The sequence below is a fragment of the Ctenopharyngodon idella genome, chromosome 13 (assembly GCF_019924925.1).
Source record: "Ctenopharyngodon idella isolate HZGC_01 chromosome 13, HZGC01, whole genome shotgun sequence".
NCBI classification, from domain to species: Eukaryota; Metazoa; Chordata; class Actinopteri; order Cypriniformes; family Xenocyprididae; genus Ctenopharyngodon; species Ctenopharyngodon idella.
The window spans coordinates 30,686,166-30,706,223 of record NC_067232.1 but is presented as its reverse complement, the minus strand read 5'-3'; the positions used below and the strand labels follow the sequence as shown (position 1 = coordinate 30,706,223).

At 39.2% G+C, this 20,058-nt stretch overlaps 1 protein-coding gene across 17 annotated transcripts in view; it reads right to left on the bottom strand.

Annotated features, from left to right (window-relative positions):
• Nucleotides 1-20,058, bottom strand: part of nrxn1b (neurexin 1b) — a 97,663-nt gene that overhangs the window by 17,260 nt on the left and 60,345 nt on the right. For 14 of the 17 annotated variants that reach the window (XM_051917744.1, XM_051917747.1, XM_051917751.1 and 11 more), the window contains one exon: nucleotides 8,346-8,527. In XM_051917744.1, coding sequence (XP_051773704.1) covers nucleotides 8,346-8,527 — 182 coding nt within the window. Of the gene's footprint in view, nucleotides 1-8,345; nucleotides 8,528-16,345; nucleotides 17,213-20,058 lie in introns of those variants that run through there. The other 3 variants (XM_051917757.1, XM_051917758.1, XM_051917759.1) reach the window with 3 other exon arrangements.

Here is a 20,058-nt window from a genome sequence, read left to right as displayed (position 1 = left end):
GTTCGTGTCAATGGGCAGGTGTTTAATTGGTGAGCTGGGAATTGCGTGCGACAGACTTCCCAGCGGAGCCACAGCAAGAATAAACATACACACGGCATGCTCTGGAAAAACAATGATGGCAAAGAGCCCGTGAAAGAGCTTTCAGATGAATTATCAATCACAGATGAGCACAACACTCTGAGAAGCACAAGATACAATAGTCTCATATGGGAATTTAACGGATTTTTAGCCACTGCAAACTGATATTTTTTTTTTTTTGAAAAGACATTTTTATTTTTATTTTTTTGAAGAAATGTGTGCAGTTACAGGACAGAAAGCAAAATGCATTCACCCTGTCATAATCCAGACTTGAAAACAACCTCTTCAGTGCTCCTGAGGGATGAGAATGGGTATTCACTGTCACTCAATATGAACCTATTGAACAAATCTGCTCCTGCACTGAAATCTGTGAACAAGTTAGCATTCATCATTGGGGAAAAATGTTATAGACTGACTGCCATTTCAAATTGAACAAATTGGGTCATTTTCTTTGTTCTGTAAAAATCTAAGCCATTTTGGATTTAAGGTTCAGGACTTGTCTATAGCTTGTTGGTCAATCTACACTTTACAGTGTGTCCTCACATCATAATGAGACAGACACAATTATGATTTCTATCACTGTCTCATTTCCTTGTCTTGCTCTTCATCTGAATTCCCTACTTTTTCTCTTTCAGCACACTTCACCATTTTCCTAACCATCCTTATTCCACTCAAACACACAGCTGCTGCTGCACGTCATAGACACACACATAGACCCAAGCTCCCAAATGCCCTAAAGGACGATCTCCTCACAGCTGACTGATCTGCTCCAGAATAACTTCACACCTGACATCTCGCTCACCTCTGGATGAGGCACATGGGTGTTCTAACAGCACTCATACACTGTACCTGTCCCTCCACTTGGCCAAACACCCTTTAATTCCCCAGCAATAGAGATGGGAATCATTCATAATTTAAAGGGGTGGTTGATTATGATTTCACTTTTTTATCTTTAGTTAGTGTGTAATGTTGCTGTTTGAGCATAAACAACATCTGCAAAGTTACGACACTTAAAGTTCAATGCAAAGGGAGATATTTTCTTTTACAGAAATCTGTTTATGGACTACAACAAAAGGCTGGTAGGGACTACAACGAGCTTCTTCCTGGGTTAGTGACATCACTAACCCTAAAATTTACATAAACTCCGCCCCCGAGAACACTCAACAAAGGGGGTGAGGCCATGTTGGGCTGCTTTAGAGAAGAGGAAGAGTTGTTGTAGTAGAGTGTTGTTGATGCCGTCATTTTACACCGGACTGCTTTACAAACGAGGGTCAATTCAACACTGAATTTGCACAAAAGATTAACATGACGGCACATGCTAGTCAATGAGTTGAATCAACTCCACAGCAACTACATAAATTTATCCACTAACCGTTCAGAAACGTCCAGTTTCATTCTAAAAGTTGTAACTTCTTCCTGAGTCTCTCCATCAGTGTCGACTCCGGTTTGAACAATGTAAGGCTGAACACCGTTACTGACAATCCTCATTTTGGCTGCGTGAGATTCTCCAGCTTTGTTGTTGTTGAGCAACCGAAGCGTGAGCTGTTAAAGCTCCGCCCTCTTCTGGAAATGGGGCCGGGAGCAGCAGCTCATTTGCATTTAAAGGGACACATATAAAAACGGCATGTTTTTGCTCACACCCAAATAGGAGCAAATTTGACAAGCTATAATAAATGATCTGTGGGGTATTTTGAGCTGAAACTTCACAGACACATTCTGGAGACACCAGAGACTTATATTACATCTTGTGAAATGGGCATTATAGGTCCCCTTTTAACATTTCTGGTTCTTATTTCATAACAATTCTTTAAAGGAAAAGTTCACCCAGAAATCAAAATTCTGTCATTATTATTCATCCTCATGCTGTTCAACACCTTTTTCTTCTTTGGAACACAAAAGGTGAATTTCAGAAGAATATTTTGGCCGCTGTTTTTGATATAATAAAACTGAAGCTGTTAGGGTGCTTTTGGATTATTTGTGAAGCTTGAAAGCTATGGTCTCCTATTCACTGTAATGCATGGGAAAGAGCAAAAAGGAAAAGTGCATTACAAAAAAATCTCATGTAGTGTTTCACAGAAAACAGGCCGTCATTCAAGTTTGGACTGGTACAACAGAGTGAGGGTGAAAAAATGCTAAAAATAAAGTAATTTTTGAGTGAACAAAGTTGTGAAAGTGGCTAGAGCGCTCAATGTAAATGTGTAGAGCCTGAACCAGACACAGCAAATTAATATCTTGTTGTTCCCGAGATGGGGGAGAAAATCAGATGTTATATCCTGTGCCCTGAATGAAGGATATGAACTCAACATCCGTTGGAAATCTGATAATGAGATAATTCTTGCCAATAGAGCAGGCAGCTGTTGGAGCATGATGAGCTACAATAGATGCGACATGAACCTTGAGCGCTGACTGTGTACAGCCATCATCTAAACACTCTTGAAATAAAGCAAGAATAACTGACACTGAGGTCCTCACTGCGCACCAGTTGTAAAACACAGCCCAATTCAGAGAACAGAGGAGCCTGTAGAAGGGGCTCCAAAATAGTGTTTAAAAGATGTTTTGATATCCCTTCTGCGAGCTCATGCAAGTCCAGACATGCAGGCTGAGGATGTCAATCAAGATGCAATCTTACTAACCTGCTTCCAGTCTGCACATCTTCAAGTGCACTTCTCCCTTTTCTTTTGGGGCTCTGAAATTGCCAGTCAGCTGTAAATAAAGCAGGCATATTCTGGCCTTTGCTGCCCACTCAGGTCGTAGCATCTTGGGATTGACAGGGACTTGAATTCGACCCCTGCTTCTCTCTCTGACAGCTTCTCATTCTCATTGGGAGCAGTGGGGGTATAGGTCTGTTCATTTGTTACAGCTGGAAATATTCAACTCACTCTTCTCTGTGCAACAATAATTCCTTTGAGTTTCCTGCAATTAGTCACATTTCCTATGAAACCCCATGTTGTCGTAATTAATTGCCCCACAGGTCAGCTGGGCAACTTTCTAGAGGAGCTGGATGTGCTGCTGTCCTGTTTCCCCACGAATGGCAGCCGATTTTCACTTTCTCCTAGTCTCATTTGGTCTTCAACGGCGGAAGTACTCACAATTTAGGCACCCAGCTAGAACTCCTCTACATTTGTGATGTAGTGTGATCTTGTGATCTACTTTCTGATAATTTCTTTCTGATATTTGTTTTACAACTCCCTGCTTCTCTCCCTCACCCAATTCACATCACTAGCCATAGACACTTTATGCTTTGCATTAAAATCCTGTCTATAGACAATATCTGTCCTCTCTCCTCTAGGCCAGAGTGTGCTACTCCTTCCAACCCCTGATTATTCAATGTTCTTCATGAACACCGCATTCCCTCACAACCTTCTACAAGCCATTTCTCTCACACTTCTACTGGCAATCACACACATAATCAACACATCTCTCCTCACAGGCACTTTCCCCACCATATTCAAGCAGGCCTGGGTAACCCCACTGCGTAAAACAACTACACTAATTACTTCATTTGTAAAAAGTTGTCTCTCTCCTCCAGTTCAGAAAACAACTCGTTCATCTTTCCTTTCACAGATCAACCAGCTGGACAACAACCAATTAGGATTTAAAAGTGTCCACTCAACAAATCCTGCCTTGTTATTGGTCACTGAAGCTCTGCAGATTGCGAAAGCTGATTTCAAATCGTCATTTCTCATTCTGCTAGATCGTTTAACAACCAGGAAATTTTTTCCACACTCTCATCATTGGGCATCACTGGAACTCCTCTTTGCTGGTTTGAATCTTACCTCACAGGTATTTCAAGGTTATCTGAAGGGTGAAGGTATCCAAATCACATCAGCTGGTTACAAGGGTACCTCAAGGTTCAGTTCTGGGACCCCTTCTCTTCTCTATAAATACACTACATCGCTGGGACCCATCACACAGGAACATGGTTTTTGGAACACAGGAACCATTGCTTTGCTAATGACACACAGCTTTACTTTTCATTTCAAACACACAATCCCAAAATAGCTGCACAGATCTCAGACTGACTGGCAGACATCTCAGCATGGGTGAAAGAACATCACCTGCAACTCAACCTAGCGAAAACAGAGCTTTTCGTCTTCCCCAATACAGTGACGATACAGCACAATTTCACTATCCAGATAGGATCACCTACAATAGTCCAAAGCAGATCAGCCAAAAATCTTGGGGTAATCTAGCACTAGCTACTGGTTGCTGCTTGCATTAAGTTCAAGACATTGATGCTTGCCTACAGGACAGCCACAGGCTCCGCACCCTTCTACCTCCACTTCCTCTCCAGAGTCTACAACCCCTTCAGAAGCCTGTGGAGCGAGCGGTGCCTTGTGGTATCATCACAGTTCAGAACAAAATCACTACCAAGAATGATTTCATTTACTGTTCCTTGTTGGTGGAATGATCTTCCCAACCCTATCTGGACAGCCAAATCCCTGACAATATTCAAGAAACAGTGAGCGAGCACTTAAATGTATCCTGCTAAACTAAATTGAGCTGAATAATGACACTTTTGTCTTCTGTAGAGCTGCTTTACTGCTTTTTTACATTAAATTTGTTTTCATAAGTGATGAATTTTACAACAGTTTTCCTGTTTATTAATGTGAAGCTGCTTTGAGTCTATTATTGTATAAAGCACTATATAAATAAATGTGACTTGACTTGCTGAATAAAATCACTATTTTTGTTTAAGCCCTCCCTGTTCTAGCATGTACTATTCTAGAAAATGTTTGAAACTTTGCATTGTTAGCATTTCTTTTGTTATTGCCTCCTTAAGATGAATCGCTTGTTGCTCTAAACAATAGCACCTGCTAAACAAATAAATGTAAATGTTGTAAGCAGCAGAAATGTTACTTCTTTTGCAGAATTGAACTCTGTTTGCATCTCTGATCAGTATTTTCCTGTTTATCATGGTAAATCTGCTTTAAAACAATCTGTATTGTAGGACAAAGCAGTATATGAATAAAGGTGACTTGACTTCTTTTGTCTCTGTTTTGTGTAAATAAACCTGTCTCACTTTTCTTGCAGTGTAAGAACAGTCATATGTGTCCTTGGTCTGCATTTTTTGTGCTGCTGCCTTTGTTTGTGGCATTGTGTTCAAAAAGTGTGTTTTTTAATGCATCTTTTCATATGTGCTGCTCGCGTGTGGTGAGTTTATAATTCTATGGCCACTTCTGCCATCTGATACATAGTGGAGGTGAAACTCTCGAAACCCATATTCACCCAACGGGCCATAGTTGACCTGACAGCCTGACGCTGCAACAGTAACACCAAAGAGCAATGACATATTACAAGTGCACATGCATGTCATTGGGTGTATGAATACTTTTCCCTGCTGTAACAAGTGTTGATATAAATATGTTTCTGTGTACCCTTACGTAAGAAAAATATATGAGAATATACTGCAAAATATAATGCGTTATGTTACATAATACATCTCTATATATGCGGAAACTAGTGCTTACTGTATATTTTTCAATATACTGCAATATATGCATTGACCATGTATGGCTATATATTGATACATATAAAAAATATTGAGATATGAAGACAAAAATAGCATTACTTGTAATATTCATGAAGTTTTATCATTTATTGTGTACATATATTGCACAAACATGTTGCCGTATAAATGTGAATGTACGTACACACATATATACACAATCACGGAATGAGTGTAAATGTTAAAATTAAGTGTCATTTCATGTGTTTTGCTCAATATTAATATAGGGGGAGATCTGTTAATGTTTGAGATCTGTAATGTTCTATTATTTTGGAATTTAAACGGGTTTCTGGTATGTGTGAGTTTTTGGGGTTATCATTGTTCTGAAGAGAGAGTCTGTGGTTAGGTTGACGATTGGCTAAACACTATTAAGACTATATATTACTTTTTAAAAAGTACTGGCTGTGCACTCTTCAGCACAGTGAGAGTATCTTTGCTAAATACTTTAGAACATGCAGGTGTGCTTGTGCTATTGTTTACTAGCTAAATATGAAACATATATAAAGTAAATAATTATGAAATATTAGAAATATATATTACATTATATATTTCTGTTTATACAACAGTTCTTTCTGGTTCTCGAATCTGATTGGCTGAGAGGTCTTTCCAGCCATGCGATATTCTACCAATATCGCCACAGGAACCGTTTCACCATTTGAATCATTCTGCTGTCAGCATTATCACAGCGAATGTCATGGCAGATGAGCAAAACCACCATTTTTTATAGATATCCTACTACTGTTATTTTGTAACGGAATATAATGTAGTTTTAAGAGTTTTTTAGGCAAGGATATAGTTGTTTGGACCTCAGATATGCGATTTATATGTAAACATAGCGCTTATTTGAAAATTTGTTTAGACGCTTTTGGAGATGTGAGCTCCAGGCTGTCAGCGATCACTCAGCACTCATGTACCCACAGAGAACAGCTTCATCTCGGACAGTCCTTTGGAATTTGCCACTGGCTCTTATGTAGACAGTGGTTAAGCATGAGGTATAATTCGTTTTGGGTATATCAAAACAGGCAATCTTTGGTCTTATTAATTTATTACTTGTTCCAGAGCTATTAGATTTGGCTTAAGGGCTATATTAAGTTTCATAACTTTATATTGACATTGAAATTAAATCCTGTACTAACTAGAGCGCTGCTTTTGTACGTTTGACTGAACTGTTCGCTTGTGTTTATTTCCTATTTTATTTCTTATACTGTTATAATGGCTATTGATGTTAATTTAAATATTATTGATCAATAAATAATATTTTATATAAATAACATGCCATATTTTTGGTATTAAGAAAGAGTCCGTTAAGCTGCATTCACACTGGGCGTAGGCTTCAATGCTTGACGGAGAGCGTGTCTGAAGCTTGGTGCTGACGCGACCGTCATAGTAACAACAGCCAATCACATTACTTTCTGGTGTTGCATGAACGCAACTGGCTAGCGACTGCTCTAGGGTATTTGCATAAGGCGATCTGATTGGCTGATGCCTGCATCAGCGCTTGAAAAATTGAGAAATGTTCAACTTCTGTTGCGAGCAATGCGACGGAACCCACAATTCAGTTCGGCAACATGTGACGTCACCCATTCAAAGTAAATGATGTGTGAATGCAGTGTTAGCGATTTCGACTTCAGTGAAAGTTACATTAATAAGCCATGAGATGGTGGCAAAGGGTGAGTCAGTCAGTCGCAAAAGCTTTGTATTGAAATGGATTGAAACAAGGAAAAAAGAATGTTGTTTTTACTTGAAACATCTTACGAGATGCAACTGACAAATGCATTGACTAGCGCTCTCGTGGGAATGTCTTAAATGTTAAAAGGATAAAGTCAAAGGTGGGCTCAACTGTTAAACTGTCAACTTCAGATTTGAATCAGTGGCAGAAGGAAGTAGTTCTTCACAAAAGAGGGTTTTTAAAGACACTCCGTTGTTCTTCTTATTTATTTACACAGTTGTGCTGTCGAACTAAGGCCTGCGGCCTCATGCCTACGGCCGAATCACAGCCGTGCTGATATACAGCCATATCGTACGGCTACGAGTGTGATATTGCTCATATGTGTGTGTGTGTGTGTGTGTGTGTGTGTGTGTACTGCATGAGTAAATATATGTTCAATTTATGAAGTGTATTACTGAATATAAAATTACATACATTGAGCAAATATATTGTAACATATTTTTCAATATATGAAAGCAGCAATTCCTTATGTATTATTCAATATATTGTAATATATTTACACAATATATTATTCTGTATATTCTCTAATATACCGTTAAATCCTTTAATATATTGATCATTCATATATTAGGAAATATATTTTTCTTTGCTTAAGGGTACTTCCATGTTTGCTGTTTCATTTACATTATTTTGTGTGTCAGTTTTACAGTTTACACTTGGTAACATCTGTCTCTGATGTGTAAATACAGCATGTCTTGTACACAGCACATCCAATATAACGTCAGACACAAAGCACAGTAGTGTTTACCATTGTATCTGAAGCCCTGTAATCACATTTACGCTGACATGTGGCTTTCACTGCATGGTGAACACTGAATGAGTGAAGGGATGAGTGGTTTCAGACAGTATATTCATAAAAAAAGAGTAAAAACTCCCGCCTCAGTGGTTTTAAACTTTCTTTAAGATCTGAAGTTGCTCTCTTGTGTATCACATTAATAAATGGATCTATAAATCATTTTTAAGGTAATACTGGTGTATACTTTTTTTTTCTATAGAAAATTCTGTTAAATAGAGAAATGGTTCACTTACAATGTGTAGCTTGAGATAGTCACCTAACCCAGAGGAGCTGTTCACTCGCACCAGTATTGCTTCTTTGAGCTGAGTGCTGAATCCCATCGCCAGCCGGTCTGCTCGCGTGCTGGGCCGTTCATTCGGCGGCCACGTGTATGTGATCAGACCACCATCTCTCCCAAATATATACGTGGTGCCAGCTGCAGGAGACACAGATGTGCAGAGAGAGATTAGAACAAAACTTTTATTGAGCTGTTTACAAATATAAGATTGTCACAAAACAAAACAAATGAAATGTGAAGTCACAAACCAAAATTCTGATTAATCCATGGAGTGTTTAATTGTTTGCATGTCTCTGTTACACGAGAGGAATTAAGAAATGTATTACAACTAAAAAAAAGCTAATTTTGACCCCCTTTACAAAGACTTGGGGTGGTAATACCAAAACGTTATTTTTTTTCTGAACCTGTGACCAACAAATATGTAAAATAACATTACTAGGTTCACATTACTAGGTGATTTATGAGAATACATGGAATATGTGAGGAATAACTGACAACAGGCTGTTGAATTATACACACTCGAGGTGGCGGTGATGTTGCCTTTTTAAGTGTTTTATTTCAAGACCATTACCAAAATTTGGTCTATAAAATACTCTTGTGTGTAGAACTACTTTCTTATGCATCAAACGGAGGCTTTAGCCGTTGCAATGGAGTAATTGGAGAAAGAGAAAGCGAGATCAAAAGAGATGTGAATTGTGGAGTTTCAGTGTTGGGCAGTAGTGTCTCTCTACTAATAGCAAAGCTGTAAGTTTAACAATGCTACAATGCTCCAAGCATATTTTTTCAGTAACAAAACTATTTAGTTGATAAAGTCACAAGACAGCACTGAGTTTTTGTGTGTATAAATGTCTCTCTCTCTGGAAGAGTTTGGTTCGTGTTGTTCATGTCGAGATGACACTGTTTTCTGCTGCCAAAACAAATCCACTTTGATGAGATTGATACGGTAAAACCAACGCCATTGTTACTGTTCATATCACTGTGAATCAAGTGATGAGGAAGAGCTGAGATTCAGATTTGGTAATGAGCATTTAGTTTCTGACCAATCACAACAGACTGACCAATCTGACCAATCAGAGCAGAGCAGGATCTCAGAAAGGCGGGGTTTAGAGAGACCGAATCCTTGACCGAACCGTTTCAGACACTGACAGAAAAGAGCTGATGCTGCAGTGGATATTATGAGAAAATTAAAGTGTTTTTTGACCTTGAATGCATGTAAACCTGTTGTAGGAGACTCTAAACAACATTAGGAGCCTTTAGAATAGCATAATAGAGCACTTTAATTTATCCTGATGAAACAATTTATCCTACTCAGTATGTTCTTCTTCATTCTAACCTGTTAAAAAAGCTCTTTCACTCTGTATTTTGTCTAATAAGCATTTGTTAATGCAAATATTAAAACCTTGTGGCTTCTTTCATTTATGTTCTCTTCTCTTTTTCCCCCCACAACAGCAGCATCAATCGCTCCAGATGAGCACAGAGAGAGGAAGGAATAATCAACAGAAGAAGTCAAGTGAGAAAAAAGAAGGCAAGGCCCTGCATTTCGAGAAAACCGGGTTGAAAAATAGATCGTACGGATCAATCCTGCTATTATTAACAGAAGAATGCACAACATAAATCAAAAGATAACAGACGTGTCCCCAATTTTTGATATACGTGTGTAGGATTGAAAGTAAAGTACTTTGTTTCTTTGTTATAACCTTCCCTTCCTCACCAAAAATGCCATGTTAGTCTGCAATTTGCGCAGCGAGTGCAGCTATAGTCAGGTGATTGGTCAGATTGATTTGGTCATGTGGTCAAGGAAAGGATAAAAGAAGATTATAGTAAAGCTTTTCTCTTTTCTCTGAGCTCTGCATTTCGATCCTCCTTTTGTGCCTTCTGAGCAACTGGGTTAAAAGCCTTTAGGCCAGAATCTTTGTAATCTCTCTCTCTCTCTCCAAATATATATTTTATATACACATTTAATATGGTTTTGACTATCAGCTTTTTCTAATGAACCCAAGGGCTGGGTAAATATAGGACAGAAGACATGTTGGGTTAATTTTACCCAGCAAATTTAGTTATTTAACCCAGCATAATGGATTGATTCATATTTACTATAATACTAGCTTATTTTTTATTTTTCTTCATAAATGAATTACTGTTTACGGATTAACTTAAATCCTAAAAGCTTTTTTTAAATACTCCACACAACCACCGGTTTGCATGATAATTTCTTTATTTTCGATCATATTTTATAGTATAGCATATTTTATATTGGGTTTTTTTGTAAACATATTACCTACATTCAAGCTCGTTTAACAAATATTAGAGATAAAAATTAAACATTTAGAAGTAATTCAAGTGTAATGGACCAGTCTCTGTTGTCCTGTTTCCACCGTAACGGCGCTGGATCTCGTGTCGGAGATGGCTCACCTTCGGCGGGGGAACTGATAACTTCAGACCAACGCCTGCGTTTCACTCATAGCCGAAAAATGGTGTGACTGACTCCATAATCTGTCCATAAATAATCAGTGTACAATTCTGAGAACATATTTTAACATCCTAAGTATTAATATTCTGTTTCTTTTTGAATAAAATCATACAGTTTTATGCAAGACATCTGCCATTTTCCACCACACGAAAAGACCAATGCGACACTCGCTTAGGTGACTCGCATCGCGCCCCTGTATGTTGCTTTGCATAACGTTAAATGATATACAGAACAATAACAATTTTTTGGATAAAATAAAACGTACACAAACCTGCTGCACTGCTCACTCCTGAAGAGGTCGCAAAAAGTGCTAAATAACTCAACCCCTGGGTTATTACGTCTGACCCAGGAGCTGGGTAACACACACAAAAAAAATGGCCCAAAAGGCTCAACCCAGGACTTTTCAGTGCATATGTGCGTATGTGCTCTGGTACGTAAGAACGAGCCTATGAATAAATCTGGAAATAAAGCATTCGATCTCAAACGGATTCATTTAAATAAGTTATTACTCACCACCTGTGTGACGTCATTCACCAACGTGGTTGAACGACAGGTTTACGACAATACGGTTTCGGGAAACAATCGTGACTAGCTAGTTGATTTGTTCAACGATGCATCATACTATTGTAGTGAAGCAGCGAGTTACGTCGTTGTACAGGAAACGCACCCCAGATCTGAGCATTAATTGAGCATTAAGGCTCACAGTGTGAATGTAACCATTGTTATCTCCATTCACACATCAGTGTTGATCCAGGATTCAACAACTTGACCCAACCAAATGAATGACTGCAAGTTGCAAGTCTGTGAACATTTAGAATGACCTGCATTGATTGCTTAAAAAATTAAATCTGATCTTCATCTAAGCCACAATTGGGTGTGTCTTGGAAAAGTTGTCAAATCTTCTGAAGCCTCTCAAGCCAACAATCACAATCACAATCCATTATACAAGTTTGACTTTAAAATAAAAGGAGAACCACTGTAGTACACCAATAACACATCTTTAACTAAAGACACTGAACAATTATTCACAGTGCAGGCTGGAAAAGTAAGTGAACCCTTGAATTTAGTGAATTTAGCAGCAACAACCACGTTTTGTTTAGCAGCTTATAAGATCTGCACAAAGTTGAAGATGAATTTTGGACCTTTCCTCACTACAAATCTGTTTCAGTTTGCCCCTACATTTTGTGGCATGGATTGAGGAACACCCAGTTCTTTCGCGATGCCTTTACCAGCTAATGCATCTCTAAAATGCATCTTCTGAGGTCCCGTGAAAGTTGTTGGGAGCGAGGCATGGTTCACACTAATCAATCTCCCTTGAGCAAAACAGATTTGTCAGGAACCAGACTTTGTGTGCCAGAAATAAACATCACCCACAACATCAGAGGAAATATGTAGATTTAGGAGAGATGTAGTTGGCATTTATAAGACTAAAGTCATAAATATGGCTCAGTTTTGGGGGTGTTTTTGACATGTGTATATTTTATCGGTGTTTGCCAGCAGTTGTGAAGGCTTGCAGACATGTGTCGAGGAGACTGGGGGTGGGTGAATCTACTCAATCCTATTAGTGTGGATTAGAGTTTCTCATGCACCGCTGCACTGCTCAAGGTGCCGGATTGTGCATCAGCAGAAAAAAGAGCAGAGGCATTGCTGACTTCTTTTTTCTTTGCTTTTCGCTAATGGATAATGCTGTCTCACAGAGGATTTATTAGCTTGTAAACCTTTCGAGCTGTGTCTTAGCATATCCTTCTGAAGGATCCAAACCAAAGAAACCAGTTGCAAGTTTTTTATTAAGAGTTTACTTGATTATTTTAATCTGCACATTTCAGCGCCAGTTGTTTCATGCATCTGTCACAATGACTGGGTTTATTTGTGCACCAATAATGTGATTATTTCCAGCGGACTTAATCGTCGTAAGATGTTTACATGACGCAACTCCCATTTACATGCAATTTCATTATTCTGATTATTCGCTATGATATGCGGTTGTTTTTATTGCCATTATTCGCATATGCGCAGCACAGATGATGAACTCACAAACAATAAGTGTGTTAGTGGCCATTGTTTTAATCTACTTATAAAAACATTTCTATGGACATATTGGATTTTTTGTGCTGACATGCTTTAAAGTGTCTTTTTCGACTATCAATATACTGCATTATATTCTGGTCAAGCAACATTGTCAATAAGAACAAAGCCTTCTTTACCGCTATGTTTACAAACCTGCGCATGAAAACGTCATCTGTGTTCGTAACAAACACATGTACACTTCGGCCGGAGTGGAATAGATGCTATTAAAGTCTTTAAAAGCCTGTTTATTGTGATTAAAGTCGACAAACGCCACATATTTTACTATGATTATGAGCTTAAACTTTCATGTTCCAGTTTTACATGTTATAGAACATAGATCGATTATTGGCACATCAATATGTCCCAATGCCATGCCGTCCAACATTCCCTCCAGAATTTCACGTATCAACATACAGATCGTCTTCATTATGGTAGCATATACAGTTTTGGGTGTTTCATTTTTAATTTTATGAAAGCTTCAAGTGCAGATCATTATTTGTCATGCTATATGTGCAAACAGATGACAGCAGATACAAATTCTCCAGCAACAGGCCTCCTCTGGACTTTCATTCGGCAAAATTTTATTCATGCCACCCCGACAAACTCGGAGGTAAGAGGAATATGATTTGTGCTTTCTTGCTTGAAGCCATGCTCTCTTGTTTGCTGTCAAACAGTTGACCATTGCCGTGTTTATGCGGCAAGAAATCCCACCTGACGTTTATAGTGTGATTAAGGTGTGTACATGTCTAAAATACCCTTCAATAATACGACTAAAATAGGAATATTCCACGTCTTAATTCGATTTGTGTTTACTTCGAGTATGACTTTAGCTGGAATAAGGTAATCAGAAATTGCTGTTTACATGGTAGTTTCTTAATCAGAATATTGTCTTAATCTTAATATTTTTGTTCATGTAAACGTACTGAATGTAATGCAAAAAGTATGTTATTGAAGGATGAAGCATCAGCAATTTAAAGGGTTAGTTCACCCAAAAATTAATTTCTGTCATTAATTACTCACCCTCATGTCGTTCCACGCCTGTAAGACCTTCGTTCATCTTTAGAACACAAATTAAGATATTTTTGATGAAATCCGATGGCTCAGTGAGGCCTCCATTGACAGCAAGATAATTAACACTTTCAATGCCCAGAAAGCTACTAAAGACATATTTAAAACAGTTCATGTGACTACAGTGGTTCAACCTTAATGTTATGAAGCGACAAGAATACTTTTTGTGCACTAAAAAACAAAATAGCGACTTTATTCAACAATATCTAGTGATGGGTGATTTCAAAACACTGCTTCATGAAGCTTCGAAGCTTTACCAATCTTTTGTTTAGAATCAGTGGTTCAGAGCGTGTATCAAACTGCCAAAGTCACGTGATTTCAGTAAATGAGGCTTTGTTACATCGTAACGTAAGCCATCATAAATTTCAATGGTTCACGTGACTTTGGCAGTTGGATTCACGCTCTGAACCACTGATTCGAAACAAATGATTCGTTAAGCTTCGAAGCTTCATGAAGCAGTGTTTTGAAATCACCCATCACTAGATATTGTTGAATAAAGTCATTATTTTGCTTTTTTGGCGCACAAAAAAATATTCTCGTCGCTTCATAACATTAAGGTTGAACCACTGTAGTCACATGAACTGTTTTAAATATGTCTTTAGTAGCTTTCTGGACCTTGAAAAAGGAAATGATCTTGCTGAGCCATCGGATTTTATCAAAAATATCTTAATTTGTGTTCTGAAGATGAGCGAAGGTCTTACGGGTGTGGAACGACATGAGGGTGAGTAATTAATGACAGAATTCACATTTTGGGGTGAACTAACCCTTTAAACCGAAAACAAAAAATGCATCAAAGCACTACTGCTCATTTTAAAGGTTTAGAGATCAGCCGTTCATTGGGCATTTACAAAAACGTCTACAGTTCATTTCTAAGGATCAAAAAGTGGCACAAGAACAGCGCTGACACTGATAACCAGTTCAGCCTCCTCAAGAAACTTAATCAGTAATGTCTTACCCATCCTACATACCTCACCAGAGCATATCCGCTGATTTTATACTGCCTCAGTCATATACAGTATGTCTTCCATAGATCAAAACTTCCCAGCACAGACAGATGCACATAATCGTATTTATTGGTTTGGGAAGTGACATCTTTGTACAACTTATTGAAAACAACAGCGGTAGGTGCTTCATAGTGACCCGTAGCAGAAAGTATGCACTCAGTGTCTACAAGATAATGTGAATAAATCACTTTAGGTAAACGGTTGATGTCCTTGGAGAAAAGTTATGGGTAGGTAATGACACTTCTTCATCATGTACTGTTGTAGTTAGGCTCAAAAGCTATGCACTACTTAACTTGTTTTGACTGTTCTGGGATATAACAAGCGTAAGTGCTTCGAGACCAGACGTGCACAGTGGAGTTGTAATTCTTTTGTTATTGTTTTCTATAACAGGTCTATAATAGGAACTGTTATGAATGAGTGTTGCTCTGCTGAGCCAAATCAGCACCACACAAATAATACATGCTTTGTACGTATAATGACACAACATACCGTGTTTTATGTTGTTACAAAAAGAAGCTGCAAGGTTTCTAAGAGGGATATGTTTAGGATGGGTTAGAGGATAGAAAATGTGATTAGCTCAGTATAAAAACCATTATGTGAAACGGACTCCAGTGGAGTGACTCAATTGGTTGTTGTGCCATTTCAGCAGGACTGTAAAAACACTTCCGTCCAATCAGATTACAGCATGTCTAATCCACCCGACACCCAGGCATAACATGTCACTCAGAGATGTGAGCGAGCATCAATCTGTGTAAACAGGAAAATTAGGACACGTCTTCTGATAGTCACAATCAAATCATACATTGGAGTTATAATGCATGAAAACATCTTCCCAGCACACGCTGAACCACTTCCTCTGCATTCATCCTCTATGTTTAATTTATGATATGTCCATAATTAATGTGACAAACTATAGGGAATCTGTATGAATGAATGTCATACCTCTGCTTAAATTCCCTTTGACACCAGCTGGTTATAAATAAATACAAAAAAAAAAGCTCAGAATTTAGTTTTGAGAAAAGCTCTAGCATCATGCCACACATCTAATGCAACAGTTCATTTTAGCTTCCACTGTAAGAGAAATCAAAACATTGAAACAGCACAAATGCTCCTTTAACTTATTCTCATCTTGCATCATGTGACTCTCTAGATGTGTCATAATCTGCTCCAGAGAGAAATGTGCTGATGCAGACACTGAGAGATGAGGCTAATCTCTTTGAGATCAAGGGTGGGAGATGCTGAATAAGAAACAAAACTAACAAATAGGCAAATTGCAAATGCCTTTCCATGAATTTGAGTTTCACCACACTGCATTGTATGTTTGTGCTCTATAATGCTGCTACCCACCATGTCCTGCCCGCAGAGACCCAGGTGATCTGTTAATAGTGAGAGGCACGGTGTGCTGGTTCTTTCCTCCATGGGTGAAGTGTGTTTGATGTGTCCTCGTGAGGGTGTCCGATCCGGCTGTGATGCCCAGTGAGAGAGCTGTAAGGTATAGGGCGAGGCAGGTCACGGAGGCCAGACCCCGGATGAGGGTCTCTAAGCAGAGCTGCCAGTCCACCAGCCTCCATCCACCCAACATCTTCCCTGAACGAGAGAACGCAAAAATGCACGGACGCTTCAGCGCACCTGCCTGCCCATACTCTTCACTTACACACACCGTCTTCAAGAAGAAGCACTCAGAATCCAGGAGAAAGTACACCCGATCCTTGTCTTTTAGTCCTCGGTGATTATATCTGAAATCCAAGCCGTTTAAGATAAAATCCAACTTTCGATAAAGCAGGAAAGAGTGTTTTCAATCAAATCAGAATAAGCAAACTCCAGACACCAGTTACTCCATGTAGCCAAAAATCAAGAAAATGACCTAATATCCTGGAAAAAAACAGCAGATATCAACACGTGCAAGGAATCAGGCGTTTTCTGAATTCGAAGGCGTTTTCTGAAATCAGAATTTCTGCTGTTTTTCGGCTGAACGTTGTCTTCAGGAGGAGAAATCCCCAGAAATCCATCCACAGCTGGCTGAGAGCCTCCAACAGATGGAGAGAGCTTCATTTACACTCTTTCCTGAGGACAATGTTAACTGTTCTCCATGGAGAGAGAGAGATCTCCCCACACACCTGCGCAAGCTGCGTTTCCAGCCACAAGACATCCACAGAGCAGCTCCGGAGGCTGTGCGGGAGAGAGAGAGAGAGCGGGCGGTCTGAGAAAAAAAAAGGAGGAAGAGAAGAAAAGAGAGGGAGGGGGAGCTCTAGCAGTGGAATCAGGGCGCGAGAGCACTGCAAATGTTCAGCCTAAACACAGCAACTCAAGACAGAGAAACACACTGCATAGATGGAGAAATTGGGATGTGTGCTTTATTTTTTTCTTCTCTGATTAAAACCATAAATATCCTACTTTCGCCTGCCACCTTCAATTAAAGGTTTCTGAGTGGGATTCATCCCTCTGTTCCTGAAAGTAGAGCGAGGATTTTCCATGGAGGCTCCAACTTGAAAGTTGACTGCCATACGTCAACTCTCTCTCCAGATGCTCCATCTGCTGCCCAACACCAGGTGACGTCAGTAGCAGCGAAGCGCTGCATCTGCACTGCACATAAAGAGCCGTCTGTGCCGCCGGAGCAGCCAGGCGAACTTGGCCCTCGGCTGTCGTCCTTTGGGAGGAAGTTGCTCTTTCAACCACCACAAAAAAGAAGCACACACAAAGAAAAGGGCTGATAAATGTGTATCTGTGTGCAGTCGCTGTGCAGATGTGACCGGTGCAGATGAAAGCAAAGCTCACAGATGCAGTTAATATGTATGTATTTATGTATGTATTTATTTGCATACATACATACTGGAGCCCTGAATATAACTGCAATCTGCAGCAAAGGGAATGTTGGGTTGGGAATTGCAAACTGGTTCATATTCAGACCCAGATTAAGTTTTTTACAAATATTGCTACCATATGTTTGATTCTATTACATCTACATGGGTTTGATTCAGATTGATTTAGCGGTTTACATGGCAACATTTTTTTTTTCTTTAATCTGATTTTTTAAAGTTCAATCAAAATACTTCAATCAGATCAAAATTTGAATACGATCAAGCTCAGACGGACCGATGTCGGCTTTTCAGTCTGATTGAGCCATCAATCTTATAAACTGATTATTTGGTTACATGTAAACATAGTTAGTGTGAGGGACTCTATAGGGCTTTTCACACTGCGCTTAACCCCGGGTTATCGTCATTCTAAACCCCGCTTTTAACCCCGGGTAAAGGAACGTTTCACACTTTCACTGAAGCGGGGTTAGCACTGTGTTTTACTCTGGGTTATAAAGTCCTGCTCTGGAACAGGATTAGAGACGCTTTTACTCTGTTAACCCCGCATTGCTGTGCTAAACTTGCAGTGTTGTTACGACTAGATGCTTAGCATTCGACAGCCAATCATGTGCCTTGTATTCACATTCTTTGGACAGTCGTGGAAACACCGCGTGTTGCATATAAACAGTAGTTTCAGCGTTTGAGGGAAAACTGTCACATGGTGACAGAAAATGCAACAATTTCAGTGAAGAAGAGACCATTTTCTTCTTACCTTTATAGTCCAATCAGGATAAACTTGATAGGACTAGGTAATATATATATAACATGAGGACGTGCAATGCTGGAGCGTTTAGGCTTGTTCGAGATGCATCGGCGCTGCGCAGACTGATCGGCGTATGGCATCAGAGTACCACAAGAGTGATTCAAAAGCATAAGGAGATGTCTACTCTATTTAATCGCTCTCGCAGTACTTTGATGCCATACGCCGATCGCAGCGCCGATGCATCTCGAACAAGCCTATTATAAACATTTCACCTGTATGTAAAATACAGCTAAAACCAGCCCAGGCTGGTTGGCTGGTCTTAGCTGGTTTAAACTGGTCTTCCAGGCTGGCCAAGCTGGTGTTCAGCTGGTTTTAGCTGGTCTTTTAGCTGGTCTCTCAGCTTGACCAGCTAAGACCAGCCTGGCCAACTAAAAAAAAAAAGTGGCCAAAGCCCCTTAGGCTGGTTTTAGCTTTTTTTTTTTTCCTTCTTCTTTTTTCAGCAGGGATGAAGCAAGATAACCCAGGATTATTTTTATCGGGGGTTTAGAAACACCCAGGTTAACTATTTCAAGTGTGAAAAGTCCTCATGAAGAACTCTCACCCTTCCTGAATGAGATGAACATGATTCTCTCTTCTATGAACACACATTCTCCAGTACAGTTCATAACTACTGAAAGTGATCTGGATCTACCTCTGATTAGCTGCATTTCCACAGTGCTGATGCTCATTTCCCATGTTTTCATATGGGCTACCAGCTCAAATCAACATTTAAGACATTTAAATATATTTTCTCAGCTCAAAACTGACTTTCAGACACCAGTGAGTATAAAAACCCTGCATGAAGGCTGCAGAAAAACATGCTGTCAGTTTCACGAGATGGTCTGATTCAGAAAGTATTGTTTGTGCTTCATGTGAGTGCCCTCAAGTGGTGACAGAAAATATCACATTGGGACCAGCAGAAACTCCATCTGTCCTGAAGTACAGTCAGTTTACTGTATTAAATGTAACCATTTTCCTCCCATAGAAAAGACTCTATACAATCTAAACAATCACTTACAAACAATCTTTAGTCTTCTAGGGAATAGTGTGTCAGAAATATACTATAAAGAAAGTATTATTTATTTATTTCAGAAACACCGAACATTTGGTTGTGTTTAGTTTTGTGATTTCCCTGATTTGAGCAGGTACATTAGCTAAATGGAGATGGAATAGATCAAACCAAAACCAGACTGGAAAATAGAGTGCCGTAGAGTTTCCAAGAAAAGAGGCCTCCTAAAAGTCACATCATGACTGATTAGGACAGCACCAATGACAGCCATGTTTATTTCCAATCACCGTGTTTGTCAAATGTCTGTTTAATGCCAACACATGCCTATTACAAATAAAGATTACATGCATACACACACACCACAATCATCATATATCAAGCTCAGCACACTTCATTCCTACATACATACAAATATTCTAGCAGCAATCGTACAGACACACTCATTCAGTAAAGC